Here is a 25,052-nt window from a genome sequence, read left to right on the forward strand (position 1 = left end):
TAATCCACTCCCAAAGGCCCCACCTCCTAATATCATCACATTGGAGAATAGGTTTTCAACATATAAATTTGGGGGGGCGCAAACATTCAGTCTGTAAACACAACCTTACCACAAAGTAAGTGGAAGTAAAGTAAGTGGATGCCTGTTTTTCACATCAGAATACCGAAACTCAGAGAACTTAAGTGTTTTTCCTAGGCCTCACAGTAGTAACTGTTGGAGTAGAGACAGAATCTTGGGGATGTCAGGCTCTAATGGCCACATTCTGTCCACACTGTCTCACCGGAGTTCCCCGCCTATGTGACACTAAGAGACCACAAATGACCTGGAACAGCTGGGACAGCTTGTATGTAAAAGGCACAGTTCTTCACACAGCAGCATGATCTCACCCCAACACCTTTCAAGCAAAGAGGGGTATCTTCTCTTAGAAAGAATATATTCAAACTGATGGTATTTTTAGACCTCTATAGAAGTGCACCTAGCAGAAAGTAAATTCTTTTCTGAGCTCTTCTGATGTCAGCGAACCAGTGTTGTAAATTGAACTCCAGCGCAGTAGCCTGCATACCTGTTGTGTATCCTAAGGCCTGAAAGGGTGGCTTCTTCTTTCTCTGGAATCCAATGGCTGGAGCCATATGTAGGAGGATATATTGGCTCAGATCACAATATGACAAGCATCACCCATTCAAAAACTAAAGCAGAAGCAAATAAAGGCCCCTTGAAAACATTTGTTTACTCGTTTGAGCCACCAGTATTGCAGACTACATGTCTATAAGATGAAATGTCTTAGAACTGGGAGCAATCATAAATCCAGAAGATCTTGATTTATTCCCCATTTTCTGAGCATCTGTGCCTTGTGCACCAAATAATTTCTCCAAAATTATAATAAGTGAAGTAATAAGGGTTGAGTTCTAGAGGCGATGGAACCACACAGAGAGAAGCAGCTAGCTCTTCCTGGGAACATCTTGAAGGATAAGTGAGAGTTCACCACGACGAATGGCAGGGTAAGGTAGCATTTCAGAACAAGGGAGTGGCACGTGCAAAGTATGGAACCACTCAGTAGTGTGGCAGCTTCGGGGAACTGTAAATGATTCTACTTGGCTGGTCTGTAGGATACCGTCAGGCAGGATTCCCAAGAAAGTGAAGTCCAAGATACAGGTTTGTATACAGGTTGTATTTTTGGGGGTGTGGTCCCAAGGAGCAGAAGTGTGGAGCGAAGGTAGCAAAGCAAGAAGGGAGGGACAACTGATACAAGGATGCATCATTAACTTGGCCACTCTCATGTCCAACTTGTTGCTTGATCCTATGGGAGCCTCTGAGAAGCCATGGAGGTTGCCAAGGATATTTTGGAGCTATGCAAAGCCCCTCCCCACCCCCCATGGAACATTCCATGACCTAGTTTTTTTCTTTAAACATTTTTGGTCAGTGTTTTGTTAGCTTCAGTTGCTAATTGAACTGATTGCTTTTGACAAATGCCCTGGAGGTAAGGCTACACATACAAAGTAAGGTCTACCTCAGTCAAATTAAATAAAGAGAAGCCCCAAGAATGGAACTTTCTGGTGCTTTGCCAAATAAGTCATATAATGATATTTTCTGGGGATGGGGTTTTGGGTAGCACCAAACCAGTTCTGCCCCTTTGCAGAATTGCTGTAGACTACTGCTTTTTACAGATATCTTAGTTGTAAAGCTCCTGGTTGTCAAGTCTGTTTTGGAGTAGGAGAGATGAAAATGGGATTAGGGCAGGTTAAAAGCTTACTTTTCTTTGCCACATTGTCATTTTTCTTGAATAAACACTCTTAGATTGTTGTTTGCCTTTAGTTAATTTCCAGAGTTTGAAATAAGTTGATTTGACAGGTTTTTTTTTTTTACCAGTGTTCCCATTGCTTTGATAGAGAAACACATTTTCGGAGGACTTTATTCTGGCATTCTCAAAGCTCCACATCCCTCCCCTGCCCAACTTCTTTCTCTTTAACAGATTCAAATTCTTTGATGAAATTCATCTTATCATCTAGTTCTTGGCCATAATACTAAATGCTCACATTATTAAATTGTTACAAATAATTATTTTTACACTCCTTAAAAGTTTGATAGTTCCATAGCTGGGTCACCTGTAGTTCTGTTTGTATTGTCTGCCCCCCCAACTCTGGCCCAGTTTCTTGAAATATCTGGCGTTTTAATTGAATACTGGACATTGGGAATGAAGAATTATGGAATCCTTGGTGATGATGTTTTTTTTCTCCAGAGAGGATTCAACCTATCCTCAGATAGCCAACTTGAGAAGAACAGGTCCCCTTGGTCCAGTCAGAACTGGGCTAACTTGAGAGGGTGTTGCTTTCCTGGATCAATGTCTTGTTCTCTCTACACCTAAGGGATATTCTCTGTGAGCATACACTGGAGTTTTCTTAGGGGTCCTCCTTGTTAGTATGTTCTAGACTTTAATTTTTATCTCTTCAGCTGGTGAGATCGCTGAAAACTCTGTTCTGCATTTGGCTTCCTGGCCCTTGCCCTCCGCAGCATAAGCATTTGGCGCATGACTCCAGGGAAAGTTGCCAGGTGATGGGCTCACTTTTCTGTGCCTCTCTTTTCTCACAAAACTTGGTTCTGAAGCTCTGGCTGCCTTGGCAACCCAGGACTGCAGTTATTATCTTCCCAACCCAGTGAGTTCTGTTGGTTTCTCTGCCTCTTGTTAGCGGCTCTCTGCTTAGCTTATAAACCGAAGAGGCAGATGCCCCCGGGGAAATGAAGAATGTTGAATTCACTTTACTGACCTCCTCCTTTTCCTAGGATCTTGGACCCCTCAAGTCCTTGCTGCTTGGGAAGCTCTCTGCTAGCTCCAAAAGAGGTGTTTTCTAAAATATATAGCCGTTATCCATTGTTTTTCCAGCCCTTCTCAGCAGGAGTGTGGGTCTGCAACAAGTTACTCACCATAGCCAGAAGGGGTGTCTCTGGTATTTCATTTGTTGGCATGGTTTATTTAAGAACATGATTGTTCTACTCAAAATTTGAAGCCATTTGCTTTTCTGTACCAACCAGTCACGGTGATTTGAACGAGATCTTTGTGACTCTGCCCTCTTTAAACTGTGTTCTTTAATTGATACTTCTGCCTCTTCTACCCAAGGTCTTACTATATCTGAGATTATGTTGTTGTAAGGTGTTCTGTTCTTTGGGAAGGGGTAGTAGGAGGAGAATATTACAATTTACATTTATACTGCCTTTGGCTATAAACTGCCTGAGAGTCTATAATTCTCTACCCTTTTCCCTTTATAACTCTCAGTCCTGAGTAGGAAATATTGGAGACCACTGACATAGTAATAAAGTACTCCAAATGTCTTTTATTTAATTATCATGGAAACCACCTGATGATCACCTCATATTTTTTAAAAGGCGATTTTTATGGTGAATGTATTGTTGCTTAGATGAAAGTCACCAGAATTTCTCTCCAGCAGGGGATAGTCTGAAAGAATAAGAAAATTTTAGTCGACTCAACAAATTTTTAACAGTTCATAGTTTATAGGATGCTAGAGGTAAACAGGATCCTATAGATTAGCTAAGGTAACCTGGTCATTTTAAATATTAAAACACTGAAACTCACCCCAGGGAATTTTAATTATCATCTGCTTGGATCCTGGGATAGCAATAACAAATGCATCCATGATTTAGATGTACAACTTCAACAATCACGGAATTGCATCCAAAAAAATCTCCTACTGCCTGCTTTGTTGATTTATTGCTATTTTTGCATTTAGTCCTAGCAATATTTTCTATGTGTCTTTTTACGGCACAGGCAGTAAAATCACGGCATTATACAAAAATGGCAGAACTTCCTAACTGATACATGAGTAAAAAAATAGGTTCAAACTCTGGACCAGCAACATAGTATCTTTTCCCTTAATGACTGGAGGGTGTTGCTTTGGTGTTGGTGATAACAGAATCCTTTTTGAATGCAGTGCATTCTGGAACTTTCAGAGGATATACCTGTACTTGGAGACTGCATTCTACCTTTCGCTTCCCATCCTTAAAGTTTATCAATTTATACTTGGAAGAACACGCACAAGAAGAAAATAGAAAGAGGAAGGGCATGCAAAGCTGTTTATAGACAACTGCATTAGACGGGCAGTAAATATAGGCCCATTAAATAAAATAGAAGCTCACAAAAGCCACATGTCCATATGGACATGCCAGTTTATTGTGTGTTTATTAGACTCAACACATCGTCATACATAGCAGTTTCAAGGGAGCTGTAGTTTCCGACTCACTATCTGGCGATGCAATAAATCTTTCCAAAATCTAATGGTGTCTCTAGTGGAAAGACCAATGAACAGTGCGCTGACTCTGCCACTTGCTGCCTGCATAGTCTGGGGCATGGTCACATAAGTTCTCTGAGCCTCAGTTTCCCCAAATGTAAAATACAGTTAACAACGGGTGTCCTTCTAATCTCTTAGGGTTGCTATGATGATTATAACTGAGATCATATTTGTGAAAAGCTTTGATACTGTATCAGCTCCCCTCAAATGAATTCTATTATTTTTGCAGTTTTTTAAAAGACTATTTATTTGAGAGAGAGAGAGCATGCACACATGAGCGGTGGGGAGGGGCAGAGGGAGAGGGAGAAGCAGACTCCCCCTGAGCAGGGAGCCTGATGTGGGGCTCGATCCCAGGACCCCGAGATCATGACCTGAGCCAAAGTCAAGACACTTAACCAACTCAGCCACCCAGGCGCCCCTGTTATTTTTATAATTAGTGAAACTTTTATAAAATGTGATGGTCATCTCTGGGATACTTTCTTGGATTCACTGTTGTGTATCACCATCTGTGCTTTTATAAGTAGAAAATCATGGCCTATGACTACAGGTAAAATGACTTAGTAGTAACCAGAACCCTTGACAGACCTTCAAACAATGTTTTCTAAACTACCACTGGGTAACTTAAGTGGTATGTGAATAAATATTTTTAATTTGATAGTCATATCCATGTATAAGAAAAATACATAACCAGTCCATCAAACCCATTATTTCCCAGATTTATAGCTTTTTTTGGGGGGGGGGGGTTCATGCTAATGTGAAGTTTCCTATTTGAATAAATGTATTTATGTAATAAAAATGAAATCTATTTGCAGAAGAATATTAAGTGGGCAATACTGCAGGAATGTGAACAAAGTCAAATCATGAAGTTGGTATTTGTCTGACTAAAGTTTGGGAAATATTTCCAATGATTAAGTCAGTCATGTAGTAGGACAAGTCATGCTAGTAAAAAAGAAAAAAAAAAAAGCAAAACCCAAAACCCTCGCCCTACGATTTGGCTCCTTCATTAATGAAATACTAGAGACATTTGTGACAGATGAATGTGGACTTGCACGGTGAAGGGAGGGACTCAGCAGGATGTGTCTTTCCTGACACAGATGCTAGTTATTTACAAGACTGTAAGGACAGGTTTTTAACGTTCGCAGGGTTTTATTGGTTATTGGAATTTTATTAACATTTATATGCCGCCATGCTGTCAGAATCCTTCTAAACATTAGTTTTAGTCACCTTGGAGTTTACAGGGATTTTGTGGCCCAAATATAGTGGGATAAATAAATCAATAGATAACTATCCAGTTTAGTGAGAAAATGCCTTCCGTTGTAACATTTCCTGGCTCACTGAGTCTACCAGCCAATAGATGAAAAGTCCTCCACGCCCTCCTCCCCGCAACTGCATTCTAGAAAAGCAGCTACTCATCATTTCCTTAATGATTTCCAGAGAGAGACACCATCCATTTCTTTTGTGATATTGTGTAATGTTTCGATAAGTCTTCCGTCTTTCTGGTAATTAAGGGCGAAGTCTTCATTTCTAAGAACACCCTCTCTTGTGTGACAGAAATATCAAGGATGCATCAAAATACCAAGTAATGACATGGATTTATAAAATTAGGCTGCCCGACAAATGAAAATCATAATTATGTATTTAACGTGTTTGTTATATAGCTGTAACTTACTAGCAGCCGAATTCCGGTGCTTGTCTTTTAAGAATTGTAGTAGTTGATATCCGGACAAGTAAGAAGGCTGCCCAGCTAGTCTGTAACCCTCTGAGAAGTTATCTCCAGATTATCAAAATCTCCGGTGTCTTTCACTCCTTCTATCATTTATCTTATCACACTAGGTTCTGATATTGTCAGATCCTACTTACACAGAGAAGGCTTCTATGGCAAGCTGCTGTTAAAAATTGATAATATATACATAACACAACATTTACCATCTTAATAGTTTGCAAGTGTGCATTTCACTGGCAGTAAAGTCCATTCACCTTGCCATGCAACCATCACCGCCATCCATCCCCAGAACTCTTTCCATTTCCCCAGAGTGAAACTCTGTCCCCCTTAAATAACTCATTTATGACAAGCTTTCAGAATCACTTAGAAGGCATAGTAAAAAGCAATTTTAAAGAGACACATTTAGCTGTGGTTCTGCCCAAAGTACTGATGTCTTTTTTTCCCTGATTGTTCAAAATCCTCTTTGGCTTAACGAAGGCAGCTCGTACTGGCCACTCGAGCTCCTTCCCGGCCCTGGTGAAAGGGGGCAGGCACCGAGACTGAAGTAACAGCTGCTTCACTGTTCCAAATTATGAATATGGTGTGTGTCTCAACACAGCACAGTTGCTGCACAAAGAACAGATGGGACCCTGATCTCCCCGTAGACCCATTGGAACCCTGTCTTGAATGTTAAACAATGACCCACACAGAGAAAATGGTTTCAGTTAATAATCCTTTCCACAGATTGGAATCCTTCATGTGCACAAACACGTGAGCTGGTCTGAGGTTTCAACACTGGGGCTTCCTGGCTCCCATCCAGGGCTTTTGTTTGCTGAGACAGACAGCATTTGGAGTTATAATGTGGCAAAGCTTGTCAACACATGGGGCTTTTCCTCTGCTTTCCAAACACATGTGAGACAGACTGGCTCTCTACGAAGCTCTGATCTTTTCTGGGGAGAGGAAATGTCACATGCACGTCAAAAGGAAAAACATATTTGGAATCAAGAGGAATAATTGGTCTGTGCATCAGAGAGACAAATTCTGATCAGTTGACAAATATGTTAAAATCATTTGTATGTATAGATGTTGGTCTAGATTGCTTTAAGTTGGTATTACCTTGTGGAATATGCCTATGTGCTTAACACAGAAATGCGATCAAGGATTTTTGGAGAGGCTAACATGACTCCAGAAAAACAGACTGGGGTTAGTGCCCCAGAAAGGCACAACGCGCTGTACTCACATTCCCCTGGATGTTACCTCTGTCTTCCCCAAGTGGAATAATTACACAGCTCAAAAGCCTGGGAGATTTCCTTTCATACTTTATGGTCTGAAACACAAAGATCTCTGGAACCAGAGACCTAATACCTGAGACCCAGAGGTGCATGAGCGGAAAGCATTTCTGAGAAAGGCTTCACCCACTGGAGGCTAAATGGTTAGTGCATTGTACTCAGAAAGGAAAGAATGTCATTTAATCCTGGGGGTGATTAGGCATTTTCCTCTCTTCCAGGATCTCAGACTAATTCTGTCCCGGACTGATTCTGTTACCAGTAGGACGCACGTTGTCATCACTAGAGGGAAGGTGCTTCTTAGATCATCTCACTCATGATGGCTCCATTGCTTCCTTTCAGTTCTGCAAAGCTGTCCTGTCTCAGAGCCCTGATGCTCTCTACTTTTCATTTCCCCAGTGACAGCATCTTTTAGAGGAGACTGCTTTTCCTCCTAACTGAGAGTTTCATCTTTAGCCAAGATCCTTTATTTAGGATTCAAGTGGGCCTTCTGAGAACCCCAAAGCCAGATACAAAAGTTATTTTTCTGATTTTCTTATTTTTTTTTTGGAAGAATTTTTTTTAGGTTAAACATGCAATAAGATAGGGTTTCAGGATACTACAGCACTAATTTATGTGTAGAATAGCATGGGATGCCTTTGTACATATTTAGGTGATAAACCGTGGTCATTTTTATGCTTTGACCTCATTTTCCATAGAATTAAATTAAATACACCCTTCTGGAGCGTGGCAAGCTCGGTTAAGCATCCGATTCTCTTTTTTAATGTTATGTTAGTCACCATACAGTACATCATTAGTTTTTGATGTAGTGTTCCATGATTCATTGTTTGCATGTAACACCCAGTGCTCCATGTAATATGCGCCCTCCTTAATACCCGTCACCAGCCTAGCCCATCCCCCCTCCTCCCTCCGCTCCGACACCCTCGGTTTGTTTCCCGGAGTCCATAGTCTTTCATGGTTTGTCTTCCTCTCTGATTCCCCCCACCTTCATTTTTACACTCCTTCTCCTAATGTCCTCCATGCTATTCCTTATGTTCCACATATGAGTGAAACCATATGATAATTGTGTTTCTCTGCTTGACTTATTTCACTTAGTACAATCCCCTCCAGTCCCATCCATGTCGATGCAGATGGTGGGTATTCATCCTCTCTGGTGGCTGAGTAATAGTCCATCATATATATGGACCACATCTTTATCCATTCGTCTGTTGAAGGGCATCTCGGCTCCTCCCACAGTTTGGCTATTGTGGACATTGCTGCTATGAACATTGGGGTGCATAAGGCCCTTCTCTTCACTACGTCTGTATCTTTGGGGTAAATACCTAGTAGTGCAATTGCTGGATCATAGGGTAGCTCAGTTTTTAACTTTTTGAGAAACCTCCACACTGTTTTCCAGAGTGGCTGCATCAGCTTGCATTCCCACCAACAGTGTAAGAGGGTTCCCTTTCTCCACAGCCTCTCCAACATTTGTTGTTTCCTGCCTTGTTAATTTTTGCCATTCTAACTGGCATAAGGTGGTATCTCAATGTGGTTTTGATTTGAATTTCCCTGATGGCTAATGATGTTGAATATTTTTTCACGTGTCTGTTAGCCATTTGTATGTCTTCTTTGGAGAAGTGTCTGTTCATGTCTTCTGCCCATTTTTTGACTTGGTTATTTGGTTTTTGGGTGTTGAGTTTGAGAAGCTCTTTATAGATCTTGGATACCAGCCCTTTATCTGTAATGTATCGACTCTTGGTTTCGGCTCAGGGTCATGATCTCAAGGTCATGAGATCAAGCCCCGTGTCAGGCTCTATGCTCAGTGCAGAGTCTACTTGGAGTTTCTCTCTCCCTCTCCCTCTGCTCCTCCCTGGCTGTCTCTCAAATAAATAAATAAATAAATCATATATATATATACACACACATATACATATATACACACACACACGCACACACACACAAATATATACAATAAATAAATCACACACACATATATACATAAATATATACACCCTTCTATTAGGATGATCTATATCTGTATATTTTTTTACATCGAGCCTAGCTTAAGTTAGAAAATGTTAAAGGAAAGAATAATGAAAGTTCCTTTCATTGCTGAAAATACAAAAACCCCAGTGTTCCTCGTACAGCAATTTTCTTGCCAGTGAGAGAATGAAGGTAACAACATTTAAAAAATAATCTTATATGTGTTTGGTTTTTAAAAAATTGCATTGGATGGCATGGTACTAGTCTGAGAACGTCGGCTTTGATACGACTTCAGTTTTGTCAACACTTGGATTTTAGTTTTGCCTTGGAGCACCCTAGTCAAGTGCACATGTCACTGCCAAGACCTTCACACAACTGCAGTGACTTTGGTCGAACTGGTTTGGGCTTAGAGCTGCTGAAGGAAATGCATTCATTTGTTCACTCAACAATTATTTATTGGGTATATGTTATGTTCTAGGACCTGGAGGCATAGCAGTGAGGTAAACAAGAGAGTGTCTCTGGCCTTGTGTGTTCTAGAGGAGGGAGACAGGCAAACCTAAAAAAAAATAAGAAAATTATATAGTATGTTAAGAGATGATGAAACACTATGGAAATAATAGAGGGTAGGAAATGAGGAGTGCCAGAGGGGGACTGTAATTTGAAATAGTGTTGTCAGAATAGGCCTAATGGAAAAGGAAGTATCTGAGCAAAGACCTAGAAATGAGTGGGTGAGGCCTGAGATGCCATGGAGGGAAAGCCATTCCAGGCAGAGGGATTAGCACATGCAAAGGCCCTGAGGTAATAGCATACCTACTATATCCCAGGAATAGCATAGGGACCAATGTGGCCATGCAACACAAAATGAGTAAGAAGGAAGGCAGTAGGAGAAGAATGTGGTAGAAATCAGAGGTAAGAAAATTGTCAGGAGATTCTAGGGCCCTAAAAGCCATTCTCAGGCCTTCAGCTTTTAGGGAAGGGAAATGCTGAACCAAGGGAAGGTTTTGAGCAGAGGCGTGGTAATATTTAGCTTTTGTTCATTATGGATACTATGTTGAGATGAGATTGGCGATAACAAGGGCAGAGACAGGCAGACTAGCTAGCAAGTGTTGCATTAATCCACGTGAGAAATAATAGTGGCTCAGACCAGGAAGTAGCAGGGGAGGTGGTGAGAAGAGAAATGACTGGATTCTGGACATGTTTTGAAGGTAGAGCAACAGAACTTCCTGACAGCCTGACTATGAGAGTGAGGGGAAGAGGGGCTGGCTCAGGACTTCCAGAAAGGGTGCAGTGGGTTTTAGGGTAAGGCTGTGAGAGTTTAGTTTTGGACGTGTTCAGTTGAAGGTGTCTATTTGACAAGAAGGGGAGATGTCCATTTGACAGTCTGAATAAACGCATCTGGGTTTCAGCAAATGGGGTTGGAAATTTAAATTTGTGCTATAATAACATTATGTAGCATTACAAGCCATGGAACAAGATGAGATCGCTCATGGAGTCCGTGAGAATAGAGTAGTTTGAGACTTGGGCCTTAGAGCACTCCAAGGGCACAAGGTCAGAGAAGAAAGGGTGAATTAGCAAAGTAGTGACCAGTGAAATGAGAGAAAAACCAGGAGAGTATAGTGTCCTGCAAACCAAGTTAAGCAAGTACTTGTAAGGGTGCCCGGGTGGCTCAGTTGGTTAAGGTCATGATCCCAGGTCCTGGGATCAAGTCCTGCATCGGGCTCCCTGCTCAGCGGGAAGTTGCTTCTCCCTCTAACCCTACCCCCTGCTCGTGCTCTCTCTCTCCCTCTCCCTCTCTCTCTCTCAAATAAATAAATAAAATATTTAAAAAAAAAAAGAAGGTACTTGTTGGAGGCAGAAGTGATGTATTATCGTCAATGCTACAGATGAGACAAGAACAAGGGGTGAATATTGACTGTGGTTTAGCGATAAAGATGTCATTGGAGAACACTCCAGAAACACTGGCAGTATCGTTTGTAATATTTTAAGGGAGATCCTGGGGAAGGCTGGTTGGTGAAGGCCACATCCCATAACTCTGATGGCCCGGTTTCACAGGGCGACGACTTTACTGAGGGGAACACTGGGGGAAAGGGTTGCACGGTGCATACAATTTGATAAGACCCACCTAAGCAGGACTATTTCTCCCACCTCTTTAATAGCCCATGGGACTTCTCAGGTCTGGGTCTGTGGAAGTGGGAGAAAGGAGGAATGCCCCGAAGAAGCACAGATAGAGCTTCCGATCATTTCCGATGGGGATATTTCAAGCCTGGCGTTTGGGGAAATGACAAGAGCTAATTAATTAAACGTCCAACTGTAACGAAAGATGCCCCAGAGACCATTGCATCTGCATGCAGTATTTGGGCTACCTTTCTTTTTACCCTCAATTCGGCCATTAATTCCTGCATGAAATAATAACAGAACACTATGTAAAGATTATGTTTTACATCCTGTATATTAAAAAAATCAGTGTTGGCCAAGAAGACAATAAAAATGCTTGCAAGCATTTGTGCATAGTTTTTCAGGTAGAAGAGATGTAAACTTTTATCAAATGACCCAGGGTTAAGAACTACAGATACAGAGCCCAGAACCTTTTTTAAAATGAGCCTCAGGTTTACAAAATTATATCACTGGTGCGTTACTCTGGAAATTACTATTCATATATTGCCTTTTTTTGGTAGCTGGATGGTAACTATTTAACACTAATACTGGGGGTGGGGGGCCGTAGCTGATTTGTAGCTATGTCTGCTCTCTGTGGGGCAAATACATCAAACATGGCCCATTTCAAACTACCAACATGAAGCCATTTGGACCTACCAACATGAAGCCATTTGGACCTACCAACAGAAGTCACACAGTTGACTCTTGGCAGCCAGTGGGAGCGGTTCCAGCAAACCACTGTTTTATTTATGTGCAGACAAATCTTGCTTCTGCCCGAAACCAGCAAATAAATTAAAAACAAAATTAAGATAGGAAATGGAAACGAAAAGTTTATACAATATATATATATGGTATATATATATATACCATATATATTTGTATATAAACAGTATTAATCCTTATTTCAAGATGATGAATATAGGTTGAGAGAAGATAATTCCTTAGACCAGGATCAAATATGAGAGTCAAGACTTGAACCCAGACCTACATGACTACAAAATCCATGCTCTCTCCCCGAAACCCATGTCTGGAAGGTCCAGAACGTTGTCTATGAATTAGTAGGATAAATTCCCGTATGTTAATCACCACATCAGTGACGTAATGCTAGTATTATAATAATAACATTAATTACATCCTGTGTATTAAACTGAATTTTAAATTATTGAGTGAAAAGAATTATTTTGATGGTTTGGATTGTGTAGCAAATCTATTCTTGGATTCTATTCTCCAAAATTATAAAATCCTTCATCAGGACAGTGGTCAAGTCATCCATTTACTGTACTATGTTTCCAGGAACACTACTCAGGAGAGAACGAAGGGAATATTCCCTGTGCGTGTGTGTGTTTGACAATACCTGATTGTGTGTTGCTCTCCAGGCTACTACATGTACATCGAGGCCTCCCACATGGTGTATGGACAAAAAGCCCAGCTCTTGTCCTGGCCTCTGAGAGGAGTCACCGGAAAACAGTGCTTGACCTTTTTCTACCACATGTACGGAGCAGGGACGGGCCTGCTGAGTGTTTACCTGAAGAGGGACGGTGAGAGTGAAGAGTCGCTCTTATGGAGAAGGCGAGGGGAACAGAGCATTTCCTGGCTGCGAGCGCTGATCGAATACAGTTGTGAGAGGCAACACCAGGTAAGCCGGAGGAGGCAAGAGCCAAGTGATAGAAAGGGGTCCTGCAAGCGTCTGCAGTTCTTTCTCCTTGCTACCCAAGGGAACACTCTGTTCTTTTTCAGGGTCATAGATGAAGGCAGTACTTGTTTAAGAGAAAACATAATTAGTCTCTATTGACTACATCTCAGCAGTGAATGGGAGATGAGCGGGCCGGGAAAGCTTCGGGTATTTATGCGTAAAGTGATTTTTGCGACTCAGTGATGAAAGGGTGGCTGTTTTTGTCTTGGCGCATTCCGAGTGTCAAGCGAATTCTGTGTGTCCTGCGCGTCTCTAAAGCAGTCCCCTCTTCTTCCGAACGTGGTATTACCTAATTAGATGTTCCAGCCGCATCTTCCCCTCATCGTTACCCACACGCAAGGGCTTGGGTCGCAAGCCTCTATTTCACAGAGTGCGTGGTCCAGAGGAAATCTGAAGCCTCTGTCTGCACCGACGTGGAAGAAACAGGGAGTCCCGATCCTCAGTCCTGAGGCTCATGGGTCGGAGGAACCTCTGTCCCACAGCGTCTGGTCGTGGGTGAATCTGGGCAGGAACCGGAAGGAGCCTTTCACATTCCAGTCTGTGAGGAGAGCAGCCCATCTAGCCTAGCGGTGGGCGGGGGCCTCCTGTCAGCCACTGACTTCACCTGCCCCCTCTGAGCCGAAGCTCCAGGGAGCTCTTGGGGAGATGACCTTCAGACCTGGCCGTTCCTGAAATTGCTCCGTGGAATTCTTAGCCCTGACCTTCCACGAAAAGCGCTGCTTCCTCCTCCTCCTTACTTCTGACTGATAAACAGTCTTGAGGCAGCAGCCCCTCAGCTTTAGTCACTGGCTGCTTGGCCAAGCCCAAATCTCCCTGGGCAGAGGTACTCATAGTAAGGGCTTCATTCTACACCATCAGAGAACCACGTGGAATTTTCTATAGATCTCAATGGGAAGGAAGTGCAGAAGCTCAGGTGGGCCAGGTTGCAGAGCCAGCCAGGAACAAATGACAGAGGGAACATGAGCCATTACCCGGGGATGGCCCATTATCTTGGCATGGATAAAACTGTCGAGAGATTGAGCGGAGAATAACAGATAGCCCCAGGAATGATGTGGATAGTGCTTTAATATCTGTTACAGAAGGAAACTGGGTCATTCAGGAACTTACTAATATAATCGGTCATCATTCTGAGCTGTTAGATTAATTTCGTTAGGCCATTAGGGCACTCATACTGCTCCCTACTCACATGTACTCAAAGTGTGGTCCTGAGGCCAGCAGCGATGCTTGAAATGCAAATTCACCTAAAATGACATATAGCGAAATTGCACATGCTCAGGCCTCACCCCGGAACTGCTGAACCAGACACTGTAGGGAAGGGGACCAGAAATCTGTGTCTTAGCAAGGCCTCCTGGTGATTGCACTGCACACTAAAGATGGGGCATCTCTGTCCTGGCGTAAGTGAATCCGAGTCTCGGGCGGAGCCTGAGCACTGATGTTTTTAACGACTCCCAAATGTTGCCGACGCACAAGAGTTCTGGGGTTTGAGTTCAAGAGAACCAGGGGCTTCTCCGCATCTAAACCCAAGGGGTTGAGTCCAAGGCCTTGAGTATACTAGACTTGCCGGGTAGCTGGTTGTTTGAAGTGTTTTGTTTTGTGTTTTTATCCCAGAGTAATTAGGCATCTCAGGTAGCATCTTGAGGCGTTCAAGTTCAAAGGGTGCAGAATGGCCTGAGAGATTTTTAGCTCACAACCTGGAAAAAAGACTCCAGACCATTCCCTTTGGCTTAAAATGGAACAGATATGAATCTGCCATGAGGAATTTCCTTCTGGATTTAGTGATTCCCTCAGGAATCCCAAATGACTATCTGGAGACCAGGCTGAACTAGTCTCTCCAAAACATCTTGATGTCTAATGAAACACAGACACACCCGTGCAAATAAACCCGCCATCTTCTCCGGGCCAGGCACTTACAGCGCTGGGAGCTGTACGTAAGTTCTTCCAGTTGATCTTATAGCTCCTCTTTGCAGATGGGGAAACTAAATGTCCAGCTGGTAAGTGACAGAGTGAGAATTCAGTCCCACATCTGACTGGTCCCCAAGTGTGTATCCCTAAGCCACGACTTTACACTCCCTCCTACCATGGAAGTTCCAAAATATACTCCTTCCCCTGGGTGTCATAAGCACTGCGTGATCGTGGGGGAATGTCATCCTCTCTCGGAGTGTTTCTACATGTTCAAAATGGGATAATAATTCCTGCGGTGCTCATGTCACCAGTTAGAGGGTCAAATGAAATTATGTATGTGAAAGGGTTTAATAATACACTTTAAAGTCCCGAAGTATAAAAAGATATTATTGTTTCTAAAAATATATTCCCTCCCAAATATCTCTGGTCTCTAATTCATATTGCCATGGCAACCGTGGTATTCTCAATAGTTACATTGGCATCCAGACTGAGTTCCTAAAGTAGGCCAAAATATCTCATTTTAATGAATATTTATTGACCGCTTGCTATTCTAAGTGCTGGGGATGCAGCAAAGACCCTAACATGTAAAGCTCCTTCTCTTTTAGTTGACATTCTAGTGGGGGAGAGAGAGAATGTAAACCAAAGATATATAATGTACCATCAGGTGATAATGAGTGCTATGAAAAAAAGTAGGTCAAGCTGATCAGGTAACGAGATCAAAGAAGTATCAGGGCGTAGTTGTGAAAGGCCTTGGACATCATGGTAGAGTTTGAAATTTATTCCAGAAGCAATGAGGAACCATCAGGTGGCTTTAAGATAATGTGATGTGATTTTTATTTTTAAAAGATCACTCCAGCTACTACCTGGGAGTAGACTGTAGGGAGGCAAGGAGACTTTAGGGCTACTGCAATAGTCCTGGCAGAAGGAGTGGTAGCTAGGGCTGTGTGGCAGGGGTGAGACGCATCGGAAGCCCACGGGACTTCTTACGTATGGCACGTGGGGCTTGAGAGACAGAGGCATCAAGATGACTCCATGGGTTTTGGCCTGAGCAACCAGTAGAATGGAGCTACCATTTACTGAGATGGGGAAGGCTGTAGGTGAGGCGTATCTGAGGGCAGTGTGCACAGGAGGGAAATTAACAGGTAGGGTTTTTGGGACATGCAAAGTTTTCAATGTCTGTTAGACATCCACGTGGGCATGTCGGGTAAGCAGTAGGATATGAGACGGGAGTTCGGGGAAAAGAACAAAGCTGGAGAAGTCAACGGGTGCATCATCAGTGGGGGTGGGCAGGTGTAGGTGACTTTCAGAGTGCTGTAGTACTGCTGACATTTGAGATTCATCCTGTAGGGGACATATGTGGGTGGCCTCCTGATGACATTCCAATCATCCGATCGTCCTTATAGGAGAAATGCATCAAGTGGCAAAATTTTAATCATGCTCCTTCCTCAGGGTTTAATAAAGTGCTAAGCCACACTTGACTTGCTATTGATCAAAAACATGAAGTGATTTTATTTCCTTTGGATTCCTTGCTTAATCTTTCCCCCTCTGCTGTTTTCCTCCCTGGGTTCTTTTATTTTGATTCTATTGAAGGAGGAAAGGGCTAGACAAATTCTTAGCTCATTGAAATATTCATATCATTCATATTGTTCGTTACACTGCCTAACATTTAGTAGGAATGATTACGTGCTGGGTACTCATCTAACACCACGTTTCCAAATTTTCTGGTTCATGGTGGGCTTAGTCTTATGAGTTTTTTCCTAGTGTTAGTAGAGCAAAAGTAATACCTCACAGTTTCATTTATTAAGTAGTTGGGTTCAAACAACTTAGTTAGGGATTTATGTCCCAATGACTTAGTAGCCATTGGAAAAAAAATAATACAGTTAAATTTAAAGAAAAAATAAATTCTTACCTAGTTCTTAAATAACCACAATTATTTAAGAGTAGAATGTGTATCTGCAACACAAGGGGGAAATCATAATGGTGTAAAATGGTTATCATTCAAGTATTAAGGAAAGTCAAAGAAGAAAGTTGTATGAAATCAAGTGTTTGGCTCATGTGCAGATTATTCTGAATATAATTCCATCAAGTAATTCGTTTATTATATTTCAATTGTAGACTTGGAGGTCAAAAACCAGATTTTATTGATGTCTAGAGAACCAGAATGCTTATTAGCTGCACTCATATATCCTCCTGTCTAGATGTGTTAAGACATTTTTCCCCTCTTCTAACTACTGATTTGGATTCTTGTTTGGGATTGTGTCCTTAGAATTTTTAATAACGTTATTTTGCCCATTTCTGTCATTAAAGCTTCTTTGAGTCATTAATTTGAAGATAGTTTCATATGCTTATTAATTATCCACTTTATATTCTTTGATTTAATTTAAATCATAAACTAGTGCAATGGGGAGTCATTTGCTCATAAACTTGGTAGAGCAAATGTGTCTTCTGGATAATTTTCATTACCCACGAGCCTCCCTGCAGTATTCAGTGGTTTATTAACCGTTGTCAGGACAGCTTTAGAACTGGTGATGTAACCTCTTTTCCCTAGAACCTGAATATTTGATCAGTTATTTTATTCTCAGGATCTAAAGTTATGGAACTGGGTCCCTCCTCCTGGGCTGTACTTGGATGTTATGGTATTTAACATGATAAGTGAACCATTGACCTTTTGGTAAACTTAATGATTATGCTTTGCTGTTCATACATGGTCTCATCAGCCATGTTAAATTCTTCCATCTAGTCCCAGTATTACTGTAGATTTATGGAGAACCTAAGAAAGCTTAATCTTCTGGCCCATGACTTTCATAGGCCCTGTGAATGCTGGGACCAGAATATTCTAGGTGGGGAGGGGAAACCAGTCACCACCAGGAAGCATTTCCAGGTGAGCATTTCTGGGAAATTGACTAAAGAAATCTCAGAAGAAAGGGACCTAAATCTCCAAGGCTCTAGTAACTTGTTGTAAATTTCTTTAAAATCCCAAATAAATACTCTCTTTTGTACCTAAATTTGAATTTGTGATTTTGTATTCCTCTCATTAAAGGAGCTCGAAAAACAGTCTAAGCTTCCAGACCCACACAGCCTGGATCTGCCCCTGACAAGTATTAGTTTTTTTGGTTTTGTTTTTGCTTACTTTTTAAAATGTTTTGTTTAAATTCAATTTAGTGAACATGTAGTGTTTTATTAGTTTTAGGAGTAGAATTTAGTGATTCAGCAGTTGCATACAACACCAAGTGCTCATGATTTCAAGTGCCCTCCTTAATGCCCATCACCCAGTTACCCCATCCCCCACCCACTGCCCCACCAGCAACCCTCAGTTTGTTCCCTAGAGGTAAGAGTCCCTTATGGTTTGTCTCTCTCTCTGCTTTTCTCTTATTTTATTTTTCATTCCCTTCCCCTATGTTCATCTGGGTTTTTTTTTTCTTAAATTCCACATATAAGTGAAATCATATAGTATTTGTCTTTCTCTGACTGCCTTATTTCGCTTAGCATAATACCCTCTAGTTCCATCCACATGTGGACATTGTGGCTACAAACATTGGGGTGCATGTGCCCCTTTGAATGACTGTGTTTGTATCCTTTGGATAAATACCTAGTAGTGCAATTGCTCAATCTAGGGTGGCTCTATTTTTAACTTTTTGGGGAACCTCCATACTGTTTTCCAGAGGGGCTGCGCCAGTTTGCATTCCCACCAGTAGTGTAAGAGGGTTCCCCTTTCTCTGAATCTCACCAACATTTGTTGTTTCCTGAGTTGTTAATTTTAGCCATTCTGACTGGTGTGGGGTGGTATCTCATTGTGGTTTTGATGAGTATTGTTTTATCAGGATGACTCTATTTCTAAATTCAAACTTCATTACTTATCAGGTAATTTTTGAAGCCATTCGGGGACTGTCCATAAGAAGTGATATTGCCATTGATGATGTTAAATTTCAAGCAGGACCCTGTGCAGGTAACAATATTCTTCCCAATTATATCAGCTTGATTGGAAAGGGATTTTGCAAGAGTCTCAAATCATAAGAATGCAAATTAAGTATTTTTCTACCATAAAAATAGAGAAAATTACTATTGTCTATTTTCTATTTGTCTTTCGTGACAGAAATGGAAGATTTAACTCTGCAATCATCAGGATATTCTGAGGATTTAAACGAAATTGAGTTTTAAGAAATGATCTGAATTGGATAAACTAAATAAGAGCCATACCTCTCTTCCATCAAAATGAAAGAACAAATGGATACTGGACAGTCTTAATCATTTCATAAGTTATAAAATGACTTCACAGCACAGCACTCCTTTTCATTACTTTTGCGAAAAATACTGACTCAGGGCTTTTTGTTTTGTTTTGTTTTGTTTTGTTTTGTTTTCCTTATTGCGTATGACAACTGTTACGAAAGTACAGGCTGTTGATTTTGCAAAGATCATCTTCATTTTGGTTCCAGTTAAAAATACAAATGTACTATATAGTGCAGTCATTTTAAAGTATGCAAATGAAGGGCACAAGCAAACTGAGATGTGCTCATTTAACTCTGCATTCAGTGAATGTATTGGGAGGAGACTAAGTCTTGCGGGTTTCTTTTTGAATTTCAAGCGTCATAACTATTTTTAAAGTAATAATGTGAGGTGTCAGTAGTATCTGCAGAATGAATGCAGTTTTTCATGATGACAAGTCAGTCTAAGAAAATAAAATCTTATTGCCTATGTTTTATTCATAGAAAGGGAGTATTAATTTTTTGGAGTATTAATTTTTAAATATTTTTACCATAAGTGATAACAAAGGATCTTCTCATGAATGTCCCAGGGTAAGTCAGTATTAATTAATGCTGTATTACAAGGCAATGCTACTTTCTTTTTTCCCCCTTCGAACTACTTTTAAAAGTCACTCTGAACACATGGATTAGAAATTGCACTCTTTTTTTTTTTTTTTTTTTTGTAAAGCAAGCTTGAAAATGTTTATGGACACACACCCAAAAATTTTTAGGATATGTTAAGCAATTTTCTGTTTTTTCTGTAACGAATGTTTTGGTAAGGTTTTGAGTAATTTGAATTCAAGCAGATATACTAAACTACTGCTTTTTATTTACATGTTTAGAAAATTGTATATACATATTTGTATACCCAAGCAACTATTATAAGACTTCCTAATAAAAGGTAATCTGAAAATCTTTTCACTAGCAATTAACTCATTTCTACGTTATTTTTCTTGTTCAGAAGATCTCTGGTACACAACTGCAGATTCTAACTTGAATTTCTACTCTGCCGTAATTAAGTTCTTCTTAGGCCTTCCATTAGTGATATAAACACTGCATACGTTGATACAATAATTAATTTTTAAAGTATTTTATTTTACATAAGTTAACATAATTTTTCACCAACTTTTATCTTAGTAGAATATAAACACTGTGAGAATAGGGATTCTTCCATGTTCTGTTTACTTATGTAGTCTCAGTACCCAGAAGAATATTTGGTATGTAGTAGGTGTTCATCATATAAGTACTTGTTGAATGAATGAATAAAAGAATTTAGCCCTCCCCACATCCTCGAAATCGGAGACATTATTATCCCTTTTTACAGAGAAAGAAACTGAGGCTCGGAAGAGTGAGCAAATTATTTAAGATTCCATAGGTGTTCAGTGGAGGAACTTAGAGTTGGGTCTTTCTGACCCCAAGGTCCATACCTCTTCCTGCTTTCTATGCCCAAAAATCCATGGCTCTCACAGAGTTGGGTGGTATTCCCACTCAAGACTGTCAAAACTCTCTAGGTGCCTGGCTGGCTCAGTTGGTAGAGCATGTGACTCTTGATCTTAGGGTTGTGAGTTTGAGCCCCACTTTGGATATAGAGAGTACTCAAAAAAAAAATCAAAACTCTTAAATTAATCTGTAAAGAGTAGTCTACTTCAACCACATTACTTGGAAAAAAAATGAGACTCAATTATACAAAATAAACGTAGGCTTATGGGGAAAATAAAATAAACTTCTAGAGTAAAGCAAAATTTTGCAAATCAAATCCCTAAATAGAGTTGAAACATTGAGGAAGGAAGATTTCAAGATGTGAACCAACTCAGTAGTATACTAGACATTATAATTTTTTCACCCTGTTGTTCCTGTCCAGAGCTTAGTTGTATTTGCAGAATAAAGAAATGAAAATTGTGTCTCCGGGACCTAACATGGTATCTCATGCATAGCGAGGGGTTTCTAATATGTAGTCACTGAATGAAATCATTCACCAGCCTCCTTGCTTATGGATTACATAAATCCATCATAAACATCAGAGCTAACATTCATTGAATACTTAACTATCCAGACATTGTTCAAAGAGCTTTACGTGAATTCACTCATTTAATCCTGATAACAACCCATGAAGTAGATTTAGTGATATTTCAATTTTATAAATAGAGAATCTGAATTTGTCCAAAGTCAGCAGCTGGTGTAGGGCTTAGGTGTGAACCTGGGTATGTTGCACTGCCAAACCTGTGTTCGGATCCTAGCAGGACTGCCCCCTGAACCTGCCAGCTCTCCTGCCAACCCTATCCCCAACACCAATTCAAACTTTAGGCAAAGGTTCCAAGTTTCTCTCACTCCAGAGGATTTATTGGCTACCAAAATTGCCCCAAAGATTGCCAAACCAGAAATAGTACTGGTATGGCCACTCCAGAAAACAGAACGGAGGTTCCTCAAAAAGTTAAAGATAGAACGACCCTTTGACCCAGAAATTGCACTACTAGGTATTTACCCAAAGGATACATAGTGATTGGAAAGGGCACATGCACCCCGATGTTTATAGCAGCAATGTCCACAATAGCCAAACTATGGAAAGAGCCCAGATGTCCATCGACTGATGAATGGATAAAGAAAATGTGATATATATATATATATATATATATATATATATATATATATATATATATATATATATATATATAAAATGGGATATTACCCAGCTATCAAAAAGAATGAAATCTTGCCATTTGCAAGGACATGAATGGAACTAGAGTGTATTATGCTTAGCAAAGTAAGTCAGAGAAAGACAAATACCATAGGATTTCACTTATATGAGGAATTAAAGAAACAAAACAAATGAACACAGAGGGGGAAAAAAGAAAAGCAAACCATAAAACAGACTCTTAACTATAGAGAACAAACTGCAGGTTACTGGGGGGAGGCAGGGGGTGGATGGGGTCACTGGGTGATGGACATTAAGGAGGACACGTGTTGTGATGAGCACTGGGTGTTGTATGTAAGTGATGAATCACTAAATTCTCCTAAAGCCAATTTTACCATATATGTTAGCTAGGAATTAAAAAAAAAGAAATACGGCTTGGGACACCAGTTTTGGGAATTTGGGGTGGAAAGGTGGGTGTTGGCAACTAATTATTAAGTTAGTGCAGCAAGGAAAGAGGAGACTGTTACCAGTTGTTAAGAAGCCACGTGTAGTTCGTGCAGGAGAAGAGCGGAGGTAGAAGGTAAGGGCATTCGTTCATTTACCCTTCCTCGCTTACGTTCCTTTCGCAGGATTCGCTCTTTGGATGCTTCTCTTCCTTTCCAGGTTGCTCTTGCCATTCATTTTAACTATATCCCGCCTGGATGACAATGCGAAAGGCTAGTTAAGACAGTAGAGTTTCCTCAGGTTTCGAAATGCTCTCGCTAAAGGCACGGAGCTAACCGGTCTGCTTGACAATTTAAGCCCAGTATTTGCATTTACTTTAGCTCTTACCTAAACACGCAAGTGCTTCAAAGACAACTTTTCCCACACAGGTCGCCTTCTCTCCTACAATTTGCTGTTTGAGATTCGTTATGTGTAGAAGGAAGTGAAGGAGAAGATAGGGCCTCCGTAAGGTCTGGTTTACTGTGGAAGAAGAAAAGGCTCAGCAAAGATTTGGGGACAGGGGCGCCTGGGCTGTTCATTTGGTTGGTTAAGTGTCCTACTCTTGGTTTCAGCTCAGGTCATGGTCTCAGGGTCCTGAGGTCAAGCCCTGCCCTGAAGGGCTCCCACTCAGCAGGGAGTCTGCTTGACATTCTTTGTCTCTCCCCTCTGCCCCTCCCCCCCAACTCACTCTCTCTCTCTCAAAAAAAAAAAAGAAAAAAAGATTTGGTGAGAAATCTATGCTCCAGGCATTATACCAAGCATGGAGGTTATGAAGATGCTCACAGGTGGGTGAAGGAAACAGAGATCCAAACGGATCAGCACAATTTGGAGCGCTAAGTCCACTGAGGTCATATGCCCAGGTGCGGGGGGGGGGGGGGGGGGGGGGAGGGAATTCCTCGGAGGGGAATCTGACCAGGAAGGGCAGGGCCGGCTTCCTGCGCAGCCCAGGCAGAGCAGTGAGAACAACAGAGACCTACTAACGCCGCTTTCCAGGCGCCTGGATGTCTTCTGTGACTTTCAGGGTGGAGACTCGCCTTCCCTGACTTCTTATGCCCTTGTAGGGGATATGTTTCCCAGGGCGATTTGACCAGAGCTTGCCGCCGGGGATAGGGGAAGTTGTCACAAGTGATCCTTCTAGAACATTAGAATGCATCCTCTCTACATGTGCATTCCTTTAAGGATTGATACCGCATGGTGAACTAATTACACAGTTTCCAGATTCAGGGTGTCCTGACTAAAATCCTGGCCTTGCCACTTACCAGCTTCGGGACTGGGGGCAAGTCCCTGACACCCTCTCTGATCCCTGTTATTAGTCTGCAAAATGGGGCAGACTGCTCCTCGTCTCTATGTCTTCAGGTGGCTGTAAAGATGAAATGAAAGTGATACCCACAAGCACTTAGTGTCTGATACACAAAAGCCATCCTAGTTTATATTAGGAGGTTTGAGTGAATTTTTTTGATGAATCACAGTTATTTTCAATGTATTCTTTCTCTACAAAGGAATCGTGAGTTTATAGTGCCATCTTAAGGAGAAAGCAACCATATAATCTTGTCATTTTATCACGTCTTCCTTTTGTACTAACAACGCTGGGCTCATTTTAACCAGCAGCTGGGCAGTGCCTTTCCCTTTGCTCCTCCTACCGCAGCGCCTGTCAGTGGTTCTTTTGGGGGCTCACCCTGTGTATACACCCTAGTGGAAGTTATCATGCTAAACCTAAATTCTTACTTTGAATGGCCATTTCCTCAAGAATGGTTGCTTTTCCAGTTTTGTACTCCCAAATGCTTACCATACTCAACAAATATTTCTGGCTTAAATAAATGCTCAAGAAAACATTTAGTTTAATACAAATATGCACATGGATTTCAAGAATCACAAGGGATGTAAAGATTCTCATTCATCCATCAACATTTCATGGCCATGACTCTCAACCCAGGCTGCACACATTTCCCGTATATAAAACCAAATGGAGGAGGGACTCACAATCCAAAATTACAACACATTCGGTCAGCTGTCAACAGCAGAATTAGATCCCCAAGACGTCACAGGATGAAATTTTTTGATAGACACTTTAAAATAACAATTTTAAAAACAGACACCAAAAAAAAAAAGCATTGAACACATAAAAGGCAATACGCTATGAAAAAATGAGCAGGCAGAATAATTTTAAAGGGAACCAAATTGAACTTCTGCACATGGAAAATATAGTCATTAAAATTAAAATTTTAATGGGAAGGGCAAATATCTAATTAGACGTACCTAACAGGAGAGAACTGATGAACTAGAATATAAAATAAGAAACGTGAATACGATAGAGAGAGAGAAAGAAATAAAAAATAGGAAGGAGGCAGAGAATGAGACCGTTCAGGGTATTACAGTAAGAGTTTCCGAGAGAATGGGGGGAGGGAAGATTCAACGGGAGAACATTTGAGACCGTTTCAGAATTGGAAATGTTTAAAATCAAGAGTCTCGGGGCGCCTGGGTGGCACAGCGGTTATGCGTCTGCCTTCGGCTCAGGGCGTGATCCCGGCATTCTGGGATCGAGCCCCGCATCAGGCTCCTCCGCTATGAGCCTGCTTCTTCCTCTCCCACTCCCCCTGCTTGTATTCCCTCTCTCGCTGGCTGTCTCTATCTCTGTCGAATAAATAAATAAAATCTTAAAAAAAAAATCAGGGAGTCTAACAAATTCTGAGCAAATGTAA

At 41.2% G+C, this 25,052-nt stretch overlaps 1 protein-coding gene across 5 annotated transcripts in view; it reads left to right on the plus strand.

Moving 5' to 3' along the window:
- The window catches only part of MAMDC2 (MAM domain containing 2), a 222,308-nt gene extending 202,142 nt beyond the window's left edge, over positions 1-20,166 (plus strand). For 4 of the 5 annotated variants that reach the window (XM_045772467.2, XM_045772465.2, XM_087858749.1 and 1 more), the window contains 3 exons: positions 12,779-13,038; positions 18,859-18,943; positions 19,091-20,166. In XM_045772467.2, coding sequence (XP_045628423.2) covers positions 12,779-13,038; positions 18,859-18,943; positions 19,091-19,155 — 410 coding nt within the window. In that variant the 3' untranslated portion in view covers positions 19,156-20,166. Of the gene's footprint in view, positions 1-12,778; positions 13,039-18,858; positions 18,944-19,090 lie in introns of those variants that run through there. The other variant, XM_087858752.1, reaches the window with a different exon arrangement.
- Positions 20,167-25,052: the final 4,886 nt, after the last annotated feature.

Source organism: Ursus americanus, chromosome 34 (assembly GCF_024610735.1).
Source record: "Ursus americanus isolate L20-20 chromosome 34, mUrsAme1.1.p, whole genome shotgun sequence".
Taxonomy (NCBI): domain Eukaryota; kingdom Metazoa; phylum Chordata; class Mammalia; order Carnivora; family Ursidae; genus Ursus; species Ursus americanus.